This window comes from Hypanus sabinus, chromosome 29, assembly GCF_030144855.1.
Source record: "Hypanus sabinus isolate sHypSab1 chromosome 29, sHypSab1.hap1, whole genome shotgun sequence".
NCBI classification, from domain to species: Eukaryota; Metazoa; Chordata; class Chondrichthyes; order Myliobatiformes; family Dasyatidae; genus Hypanus; species Hypanus sabinus.
In genome coordinates this window covers 30,474,257-30,486,299 of record NC_082734.1, presented here as the reverse complement: position 1 = coordinate 30,486,299, position 12,043 = coordinate 30,474,257, and the positions used below count along the sequence as shown (strand labels likewise).

General features: G+C 44.1%; 1 protein-coding gene across 2 annotated transcripts; it reads right to left on the bottom strand.

Moving 5' to 3' along the window:
• Nucleotides 1-265: 265 nt before the first annotated feature.
• On the bottom strand, nt 266-4,798 carry LOC132383188 (zinc finger protein 229-like). 2 transcript variants are annotated; one of them, XM_059954075.1, is made up of 2 exons: nt 4,370-4,798; nt 266-3,598 (listed from the first exon to the last, which is right to left on the bottom strand). In XM_059954075.1, exon 2 carries the CDS (start codon nt 2,897-2,899, stop codon nt 1,793-1,795), a length of 1,107 nt encoding a protein of 368 aa, XP_059810058.1. In that variant the 5' UTR covers nt 2,900-3,598; nt 4,370-4,798; the 3' UTR covers nt 266-1,792. The 2 variants fall into 2 exon arrangements, with proteins under 2 accessions (XP_059810058.1, XP_059810059.1); XM_059954076.1 differs by having other exon boundaries at nt 4,745-4,777.
• Between the last annotated feature and the right edge of the window lie 7,245 nt (nt 4,799-12,043).

Genomic DNA, 12,043 nt, shown 5'->3' with positions numbered 1-12,043 from the left:
TGGGATCTCCTAGAACAGAGTAATTTTTGACAAACTTCAGCTAATGTCTCCACTTTCTCTCCAAACCTTCGGGCGCAGATCGGGATCATGTGATGTTTGCTTCAGTTTTTCCTCGTGTTGGTGATTGTTAAATCCTTTTTCTCCTCCTCCTCTCTTCTGCTGAGCATCGAGTATCCTGAAATACTGAGCTCCCAGTCTCTCACACCTGACAGATTCTGGTGTTTACATCCAAAGTTCTTTTAAACGGCAGGAATGAGTCATAAAATCAATTGCTTCACAATTGTTTTATTCAAAATTGATAAAACAAGAACAGAACAGTGACAGTGGTCTAGCACTTGGAAAACAGAGAGAAACTAAAAATGGCATCTAGAATAAAATAGCTACTGTACTTTTACACCCAGAGGTAAGAAAAATTCCATTCAAATCTATAGATAATAATAAACCAGTTAGAAGTCATTTAGTTAATACTGCAGTAAAAATTATCCAACGAGAAAACACTTACTCAATAAAGTACAAAGAAGCTTCAGAATTATACTTCATGTCGCCAGGAGAGGCATATTAAACTGTTATGCATATAAAGGCTACTTAAAATATAAGCAGATAATTAATTGTTAAACTGCAAAGAAAATGACTATTAAAATTAAATAACACACACAAAATGCTGGTGGAACACAGCAGGCCAGGCAGCATCTATAGGGAGAAGCGCTGTCGACGTTTTGGGCCAAGACCCTTCGTCAGGACTAACCGAAAGGAAAGATAGTAAGAGATTTGAAAGTAGTGGGGGGAGGGGGAAATGCAAAATGATAGAAGACCGGAGGGGGTGGGATGAAGCGAAGAGCTGGAAAGGTGATTAAAATTAAATAGTTGGATCCAACAGACTCTCGGCACCTGTGTGCTCAATTCACAGTGATAGCTTATTCTGAAACTCAGAGGTTTCTGGGTAAGTAAGAATGGTGGCATTGGAAGCGCTTACAAGTATTACCTCCTCTCTACCAAATGGCACCAACTCGATCAATATGAAGAGCACTTAGTAGCCAGTTTAACACAGCAAGCTCTCAAGCAATATACTCAATGTCAACAGGAATTGTGTGTGGTTCAGCAGTCAAAGTCAACCTAATTTTTTCTGTCACTCAGCTTGCAAATGTTGCTACTCAATCATTCAATGTCACACTTCCCCGCCCCCCCCCCCCCCCCAGCTCCTCATTACATGCTTCTACCTCTTCCACTGTCCACAGCCCCAAACCCTGCTCAGAGCTGACCTGCCTCTGGTTTCTGATGCTGCTCTGCTGAACATCGACCATGTGGTTCTGCATTCTTCCAGACTTTGCATGACAGTGGTGTATTCTGACAAGCCAGCTTAGAAGCAGTGAAAATAACCCATAATGTTGAAATGAGCAGGAAATGAGGTTAACTACCAATGTCATTCTCCCACAGCCCAGCTTTGAGAGATGAAGAACACATCAGACACAACTGCAGTCAGCTTGTCTTCTTCCGTCAGTAGGAAATTTTGCAGGAATTTCAAGGGAAACTCCTTCACCCAGTGGTGACTGTTTGGAACCCATCACCACAGGGAGAACAAGAGGTTTACAGCAGGGATGGATTTAAAATGACTGTCATGGAACAGAAACACTGGCAGAGATCAGCTGGGCTGAGGTGACTCCCTACTCTAAACTGGCTGTGTTGTAAATCCACTAGGTACCTCAAGAGTTTGAAATAGAACTGCTGTATGTGTCTCAGATCCAGATTAAACTGTAGTCCCGTTAAAGGTGAACATATCCAGCACACAGCTGAGTTAAACTTTTTCCCCAGTGTGAACCCGGTAGTGCGCCACAAGGTTGCATGACTGAGTGAATCTCTTCCCACATTCGGAGCAGGTGAACGGCCTCTCCCCAGTGTGAAGTCGGTAGTGTGCAACAAGGGTAGATGACTGAGTGAATCCTTTACCACATTCAGAGCAGGTGAACGGCCTTTCACCAGTGTGAACTCGGTAGTGCACCTCAAGGGTGGATGACTGAGTGAATCCCTTCCCACATTTGGAGCAGGTGAACGGCCTCTCCCCAGTGTGAACTCGATAGTGAGCCACAAGGTGGGATGACTGAGTGAATCCCTTCCCACATTCGGAGCAGGTGAATGGCCGCTCCCCAGTGTGAACTCGCTGATGTAGCTTCAGTTGAGATGACTGACTGAATCCCTTCCCACAGTCCAAGCATGTGAACAGTTTCTCCCCAGTGTGAATTGACTGGTGTGCCAGTAGATGAGATGACCGAGAGAATCCCTTCCCACAGTCTGAGCAGGTGAATGGCCTCTCCCCAGTGTGAACTCGCTGGTGTACCTTCAGTTGAAATGACCGAGGAAATCCCTTCCCACAGTCTGAGCAGATGAATGGCCTCACCCCGGTGTGAACTGACTGGTGTGTCTGTAGGTGGGATGAGTGACTGAATCCCTTCCCACACACGGAACAGATGAACGGCTTCTCTCCTGTATGCACTCGCTGGTGTGTCTGTAAGTGATATGACCGAGTAAATCCCTTCCCACATTCAGAACAGGTGAAAGGTGTTTCCCCAGTGTGAACTCGCTGGTGTGTCTTCAAGTGGGATAACTGAGTGAATCCTTTCCCACACTCACAGCAGATGAATGGCCTCTCTCCAGTGTGAACTGACTGGTGTGCCAGTAGGTGAGATGATCGACTGAAACCCTTCCCACATTCAGAGCAGGTGAACGGCCTCTCCCCAGTGTGAACTGACTGGTGTGCCAGTAAGTGAGAAGATCGACTGAATCCCTTCCCACAGTCTGAGCAGTTGAACGGTCTCTCCCCAGTGTGAACTCGCTGGTGTACTTTCAGTTGAGATGGCTGAGTGAATCCCTTCCCACATTCGGAGCAGGAGAACTGCATCTCCATGATATGAACTGGCTGGTGTGTCTGAAGATGGAATGACTGAGGGAATCACTTCACATATTCAGAGTATATATACACACACACAGAGCTTCTTCCAAGTTTGAACTCACTCGTGTGTCAGCAGTTCAGATGACTGAGCGAACCTTTCCCACAGATGAAGCAGGAGAATGGCCTGCAGATCAATGCTGTGAATATTCTGATGTACCTTCAGCTTAGACGACAGAATGAATCGTTTACCAGAGACAGGTGAACCATCTCAGGATGGTGTGAACATGCTGATGTATCTTCAGGCCGAATGACTGATTAGATCCCTCCCGAGCGCAGAGCTGGTGAAAGGCCATTCCCCATTGTGAATTCACTGGTGTATCTGTGGGTCGGCTGAGTGAGAATCACTCCCAACACTGAGAAAAGGAGAATGATATCTTCTTGTGATCAATTCTCTAGCAATTCATTAAGTCATATGCCACACGTAGTGAATCCCTTGCACAATTGATGCAGTTGAAGACCTGATCTCTGCTGGTGTGCTCTCAGCACCCAGTTCTTGTGGATTTTACTGAGTTACCATAGAAAACTTCACTTCAGTGTCAAAGCACGTTTACATCCTCATCTCCAAGGATCAACAACAGATATATCGGTGTTATAAAGGAAATATCTGTTGTTTTGTGTGAGATTGCCGTGCACAAATTCTTTGCTGTTTCTAACCTGTAAAAAGATTTACAAAAGACATTGATGGGTGAAAGACAGCATTTCAAATGAGATCAATTTTGTCTCGATGATGAGCTCTGTCATCACGCTGTTACAGCCAGGTTCAACCCAAGCTAGAAGAACAACTCCTCACTTTCTAACTGGGCCTGGATCAGGCATCTGGACTGATCATCAAATTCTCTATTTTTCTGTCTACATCACAATGGACCATTTCTGCCCACAATCAATCTGTGATTAGCTCAGATTGTCTCTCTCCATTAGTATTATTTCAAGTTCTGGTCATACCCTGCAGTGCTACAAAGAGCTCATGATATTTACATGGCTGATCCTGGAGACTTCCAAATTACTCTGACCCACCCCAGGTGATTGACGGTAGTGAACTCATCGATGGCGATGCCAATTAATATGAAGGAGAGGGCAATAGCCTTCCGCATTGGAATGTGCACTTTTGTGATGTGAAAGTCACAGGTCACTTGTTACCCGGGACAAAGGTGTTTGATCAGCATCAGAATTAGTTTTATTATCACCGGCATGTGTTGTGAAATTTGTTAACCTTGATATCATTATGTACTCAGACAGAATGGCAGAAAACACAGGTAAAAAAAGTCCAGAACAAAAGTGAGGTTTTGAAGAACTAAAGCGTTTGTTTTTTTTCGCATGCATTTTCATGGAGAGGTTCTTTTTCGCATTGACATTTTCATTCACTGTAAGTTAGACTCTTCATCCGGAATAACTCGGAACTATATTGTCGTTCCGAGTTCCTAATACCTGGATTTAGAGAGCTGGAGCTCGGCAGTGACTAAGAGCTCCATCCGTTTGTGCTTGTAAACTACAGCCTGGCCGGAAAGCGGTGGAAATGTCATCCATGGCTGCCTCTTTACCCAGAAACCCCCACGAACGAGAGACCAATCTATCCGCCACAGTCCCGGCGATGCGCTGCAAAAATAAAAATGGCGCCAGCAACTTCGCTCATCAGCTGAAAGCTCCCCGGAGTCCGGGTGCGGATCGTGGGGCTGAGAGAGGGAAAGGACCGGGAATATCACGGGTTTGCGGTGCACGGTATGTCCGAAGCTGGCAACAATTGTCCCTCAGTCGCGGCGCGGACGCCGGTACCGACGCATCTCCACGGAACCTCACTCCTACCTGCTGCCAATGCTCCAGAGCCGTTTGTACGCGGTGCGCACGCGCGATATTCCGGAACAGCAACTACCTTGACGCCTGCGCAGTTAATCGCTCGGTCACTGATGGCGAGTTCTTGGGGTCGGAGGTTTCTGGGTAAGCAGGATGCCATAAATAGTGTCCGCAGCCACCGGCCTCAAAAACAGTCCCCGTGTTTATAAAGAAAATTGAGTAGCTACTTTAACTCAACAAGCTCCTACATACAATATACTCAACATCAACAGGCATTCCGGGGTGTCAACTGTTAAAGTCCCTCCCAGTTACAAATACAGATATAAAACACAAGTTATTGGAAATACAGAGCAACACACACCAAGTGCTGGAGGAACTCAGCAGGTCAGGCAGCATTCTAAGCTGAGGAATAAATAGAAAAAGGATTTGGCCCAAGATGTCAACAGTTTATTCCTCTCTATAGATACTGCCTGACCTGCTGAATTCTCCCAGCATTTTGAAGAATAAACATTTTTTTTCAGTCAATCAGTTTCCAAATGTTAAATCAACAACATACAAAATGCTGGTGGAACACAGCAGGCCAGGCAGCATCTATAAGGAGAAGCACTCTCAATGTTTCGGGCTGAGCCCTTCGTCAGGTTCCTCAAGTTTCCAAATGTTGTTGATCTTCCATTTGTAACCTCATCCTCCTCATTCCTGTAAACTCTAGTCCCCACCCCATTCTGGAGCTCCAAAGCCCTGACTCATGCCGACTCTTCTTTGGTTTCTGACCCTGCTGCATTGAAGATTTACCTACCACTCTGGTCTCATAATTTAGTGGAGAGTAGCGTACTTTATCAACCCCGCCGTGTGAAGCACAATGTTGAAAAAAGCAGGGAAAAGAGAGTTTAACCACCCATGATATTCTTCTTTGGCTAACAGCCCTGAAGAATGAGGAACGTATGGGTCAAAACCCCAGTGAGCTCATCATCTTATTCATTCTGGTGAAAAACATGCAAGAAATTCAAGGGAAACCTCTTCACCCACAGATTTATGACCATTCGTGACATGTCATCACAGAGGCGAGAGGTGAATAGCAGGAATGGATTTAAAAATGAAACATAGACAGTGACAAGCTGGACTGACTGGCCTCTCTACCAAACATCAGGTGTAGGACAGACAGTAAGCACCTGAGACACAGGATTTGAAATAGAAGTGGTCCACAATATTAAACACCGGGTTAATTTAAGGCTGACATCAACAGGACAATCCCCTCCGATGCTCAGTGACCAGGGTTCAGTCCTGGGTCTGATGAGCAGCCTCAAGAAATGCAAAATATGCATTAACAACTGGTCAGGAACTTGCAACTGGATTCGGTCACTCTGATGGTTAACATACAGTTTATTTGAACTTCCTCCCCAATTTGAAGTTGCTGGTGGGTTGATTGCGTGAACCTTTTTTTTTCAATCAGAACAGAAATGTGGCCTCATTTATTTTGAAGTCACTGAAACCTCACAAGGTGGGATAGCTGAATGAATCCCTTCCCATATTCGGAACAGGTGTACAGCTACTTCCCTGCATGACCTGGCTGGTGTTTCATTCACTCAAATAACCAAATGAATCCCTTCCCACACTTGGAATAGATGAATGGCCTCTCCCCAGTGTGAACTCTCTGGTGTTTCTACAGGTGCAGCAGCCGAGTGAATCCCTTACAAAATAAGAGGCAGTGAATGACATCTCACTGTTACCAACTCTACAGCGATTTATCCAGTCAAATCACTGAAGTGTACATGTATTCTGTTTTTTTTTTTTGCTACAACTGGTGTGATGTCTTCTCAAGGATCTCCTCCTCCACATTCATGGATTGGTGACATTCAAGTGCTGGTGAACCGACAGACAGAGCACAAGTAACAAGCTGTTGTGCATGAAATACCCATACACAAAATCCTTTGCTTTTTCTACCCTGTAGAAACTGTGCAAAGGACATCGATGCATGAAAGACAACATTTCCCCAAGATAATTTTAGTTTTTATCGTGACCTCTGATATCTCACTGTTACAGCCAGGTTCAACATAAATTTGGAGGAACAACACTTCGTCTTCTAACTGGCACAATTCAGGCATCAGGACACAACATCAAATTCTCTGTATCAGAATGGATCATTTCTGCTCTTCATCAATCTGTGATGGCTCAGTTTGCCTCTCTCCATTAGTAGAGAAGGAGCAGGACTGTGACTGCAATCCTCCTCGTCGTTTGCATCTTCCTGTGCCCACATCAGAGTTACTGGAGTTGTCAGTGGAAGGATTGACGGGATAAACAGATCAAATAAATTGATTCCAACTCTCTGAAAGGACAAACGATACAGCAGCGGGAACAGGCCCTTAGGTCCACCACGCTTGTGCTGAGCATATTGACAATCGAAGCCAATTCCATCTGCCTGTACATGGTGTTATAAGCATCAACCCCTTATTAATAATGATCTGAGAGAGACAGAGAGACTCTGTAAATAACAAGTAACTTTCATTGTCTCTACTAAAAGGTAAGTGGGTTCACAAAACTACCCATGTACCCACCCAATAGAATTTCCTGACCCTCTATGCACCCAACTATGCTCCAACGTCCCAGCCCCAACTTTCGTGCCTTTCAACTCTGAGTGGATAAAACTAGTTGAATTAGGTGACCCAGATGTGGTGAACTACATATACCTGTCTGGACACGCCCCCTGCTGACTGCTCCTGTGGCTCATCCTACAGAACCCTGTTTAAAGGCGATTGAGGCCTGAGCCCGGCCTCTCAGTCTCCAGGATGTAGCATGGTGGTCACTCACTGCTTGTTCCTTCTTCCAGTCAATAAAAGCCAATATCTCGCCTCACGTCTCAGTTATTGATGGTGCTTCACCAGACATTCAATCTAACAAAATTACATATTGCTTCTCCTGTAAACCTGCCACTTTACATAATAAATGGCTACTCATCTGAGCACGCTCTCAGGTTTAGCCGGTCATTAGCTGAAGCTCCTTGTGTCCACATTCAATTGCTCTTATTAGATTATCCCAAAGCAAGAATCAACTCAGAGTTCACAAGTTTGGGGGAAACAAAGACAATTGGATTGTCTACTTCCACTGTCCCTGATTCATCTGAATACACTGATTTGTAGACTGTAGTTCTTTCCAGCCAGCAATGGTCTACATCCATCCAATACCCAAATGTCCATGTGGCTGTCTAAGTGCCTCTGAAACGCCGCTGTTCCTGTTTCCACTGATTCACTGAGAAGCCCCCTGCATGCACCTATCAGACTCAGTGTAAATAAAATTTGACCCTAGATATTGCCTTTAAACTTTACCAACTCTGGCTGTAAATAAATATGCTTTAATTTGAACATTACTACAATGGGTACAAAGCTTCTCCCCTACCGAAACCTCTCATAATCCTCTATATTTCTATCGGTTCACCTGTCAGCCTCCTATGCTCCAGAGGAAGCGTATCATGTTTGTCCAAGAGCTATGGATGGCTAATACATTACAAACCAGTCGGCATCCTGGACAACCTCATCTGCATCCTATCCAAAGGTTCCAAATCCTTACTGCGAAGTGGCCATCAGACATACACACACTGCCCGGAATTGCAGACACTATGGGATTGAAATCATCACTAGCTTTGGGATTTCACTTTGTGTTTCAGGTGTCTCATTTGTGATCATGGGGATTGTTAAACTCTCTTTGTATTCATCACTTTTATTTAATTTGGGGTCATGGAATTAGAAAGAGGTTTTCAACGTCTTGCATTGCAATCGTTGTTTTTGTGGGTTATTGCTGCGTCTCGACACTGGGGCTGTCTGATTGGTCCTGAATTCCTACATGCTCCGAGGTGTATTTCAGGACGGGTATGCCAGCTTCTCTTTGCTTGGTCATTGTGAATCCTTGTCTGGTGAAACTCCAGTCAAGTTCTTCTGTTTATCATGATTTCAGTTCATCAAGTTTGCGCGAGGTCTTGTTAGTTTAGCTGGTAATTTCGGTTATAAATCATTTGTTTTATGTGAATTTCCAGTCCTGCAAAAAAGTGGAGTCTGAGAGAATGAGAGAGTGAGAGAGAGAGAGATTGTGTTTTTAATATTTTAATTATACTTGTGTAATTTTGTATCTATGTTGTTTGATTAAGCATTTTTGTTTGCTTAAATTATTCATTATGGGTTACATGTAAGTTTAGTGTTGGCGCATGGCCTAGTGGATAAGGCATCGGTCTGGTGATCTGAAGGTCACTGGTTCGAGCCTCAGCTGAGGCAACGTGTTGTGTCCTTGAGCACTTAACAACACATTGCTCTGCGACGACACCGGTGCCAAGCTGATTGGGTCCTAGTGCCCTTCCCTTGGACACATCGGTGGCGTGGAGAGGGGAAGGCCTGCAGCTTGGGCACCTGCAGGTCTCCAATACAACCCTGCCAGGCCTGCACCCTGGAAACCTTCCAAGGCGCAAATCCATGGTCTCACGAGACTAATGGATGCCTAAAAATATGTAAGTTTAGTAATGGTCTTAATGATACACTAAGAGATCATTTAGTTTGTGGAATTTTACAAGAAAGCATTCAAAAACAGCTCCTAGCTGAAGCACAGCTTACATTTAAATGAGCAGTGGAAATCACTGTTTCAATTGAAACTTCAACAGAGATGCAAGTGAGTTGCAGTCAGGAATGAGAGTGACCAAAATTATCTAAGCTTAAACCTGCTCGGATGAACAAATTGTGTTACCATTGTGGCAGGGGCTTGCACACACCAAATTAATGTAGATTTAAAGAAGCTTGCAGGAAATGCAACAAGGACAAAGGCAGACAAAAATAAGCACAGAGAAGAGAAAGATAAAAAGTCAAGTTGCAGTTTTACAGAGAGCACCCTGTTGATAAATCTGATAATGATAAGAGTCACATGGAACTGTGTAGCCTTGAAATTTACATTGTGTGAATTAATAATAGACACGAAATATGGTTTATGCTAGAAGTGAACTGCCGGGAGATGATGACAGTAATGTGGTAATTGGCCTGGCGGCCATGGCAAGACTTGCCCCAGTAAAAACTAAAGGCTGATTTCTACTTGTGCGTTGCATCGACACCGTAGGTAATGCATACCTACGCTGTAGGGTGACACACACCTGATGCGTAGCGGCAATGCAGACCGCAGCAACTGTGATTGGTCTGCTTGGTAGCATCTTATTTCCTCCTCCACATTTCCAGTTGCTTCTTCTCCGCCATGTCTGGATACCGATGCAAAATAGATGAACCAAATTGTCAAATCTACATGCCGACATGTGAAAATGTTTGAAATGCATTTCCTCGTCCATGTCACTCATGAAGAAACTCAACACAGTGGCATAGAAACCCCACCGCCAACTAGCGTTTTAGCGCACACCAATGCATGCTTGCTATAGCATAGAGCGACGCAGAAGTGAAAATCACGGCTACGGCATAGGTTACGGTGTAGCCCGTACACACAACTATAGATCAGCCTTAAGAGACTGAAAACACACAAGACTGGTGATGAAGAGTATGAAAGGAAACAGGAGGTTTGTCACCAACCACCAGATGCGTAAAAAAATGACAAATGGTCCAAGGAAGTTCTACATTCTGAAAAAAGGAAGCTTAAAGACTTGGGCTGAACTTAAGAGAATTAAGAATATATACAAATTGCCTCCATGTGATGGTGTTCAAATTTCAGATAACAACTCAGCAGATAAACCAGTTGATACAGGGAGTTGAAGCTTGTGTAAAGAGGATAAGTAGAAATTACCAGCTGGTTGGGAAGCGATTCAGGCATGGTTGGTGGGACAAGCCCCAAACCAGAGTGATTGGAAGAAAATGGTTGATTGCAAGTGAAAACTTTCAGAGGATGTTTCTCAATAGGAAGACCACTATAGGACAATCTGGCACAGCTACTCAGAAGTCCCAGGAATAAACAAAGATAATATCAAAAAGCCCTCTCAAGTCAACTTTCATGGATGGTTTGAAACCAGATGTCACTAAAATGATGAAGCTAACAAAAGCAAATTGCAGTGGAACTGCTGTTTACTCCAGTGAACTGCTACAAACTGTCAAACAAGTGCGATATCAACGTCCGAATAAGATTGGTAGAGACCGGTCAGTGGTCTCCACCTGCTAAGCAACAGAAGAAGTGGAATTGGATATGCATATTCTGTGGCAGAAGAGGACATTGGGCTATATCTTGTTTGCATAAGAAATTAACTTCCTCACAAGGTCAACAACAACTTCAGCAAGTCCAACCCCCTCTCTCACAATGGAAGGAAGACGTTGATTGGACGGCACAATTTCAGACTACAATAGCAGCTGTAATAGCAGGTTGTCAAAGTTGCAAAAATGACTAGGCCTGGCTCTGCAGTGATAGAGCAAAATGGGAAGGCTTATAGAAATGGAAAACCATGATGATCATGACTGTGCAACAACAATAACATGCCAGGAAGATGCAAATTATCATAAAGTAGTGCCTTTGTTGAACCCAGATCTGGGTCTGTACACCGATGCCTCCTCAATCATTGAGGGAGAAATCTGAATGGCTGGTTGGGCTTTTGTCACAGAAGATGAAGTGAAAACCTCAGGAACAGTGGCTCCTAGTATCTCAGCACAACAGGCAGAACTGAAGCTTTATTTGAAACCTGTAAGTGAGCAGAAGGATGATCAGCAAATATCTACACAGATTCTCAATAGGCTTTCGGAGTTGGCCATGGATTTGGGAGTTCATGGAGACAAAGAGGATTTCTTACAACCAAGGGAATTCCAATCAAGAATGGCAAACTAGTACAAGAACTCATGTAATTCATTCAACTACCATCAGAAGTTGCAGTATTAAAATGTAAAGGTCATTCCAAAATGACCACAATGGAAAGCAGTGGAAATGCATTTGCAGAGAGAAGGAATAATGATAATTGAAGAATTGGAGGAAATCCTGGTACTGAAATCCTGTCACAGATGAACATGCAAGACATTCAAGAAATGCAAAATCAGTGTTCAAATGAAGAAAATTGGTACTGGATGCAAAATAGTGGATTATACATGGATGGAGTATGGAGATACTGCACTAGTTGTACGCCAGTTGCCCCAGCCTACCTCCTTCCTTACCTGACACAGCAGATACACTCCTTAGGACACATTGGAGTACAAAAGATGGTTGACAGATTCTCCCAGTGGTGGTGGAACCCAAAGTTCAGGATGCAAGCTCGACAAACAATTGAGAGACGCACGACATGCAAGAAAACAAACTCTGGATCAGCTGAGAAGCTACCTCAATGAAGTGCTCCTGTCCCATCTGGTCCATTTTTGCATCTACAAGGGG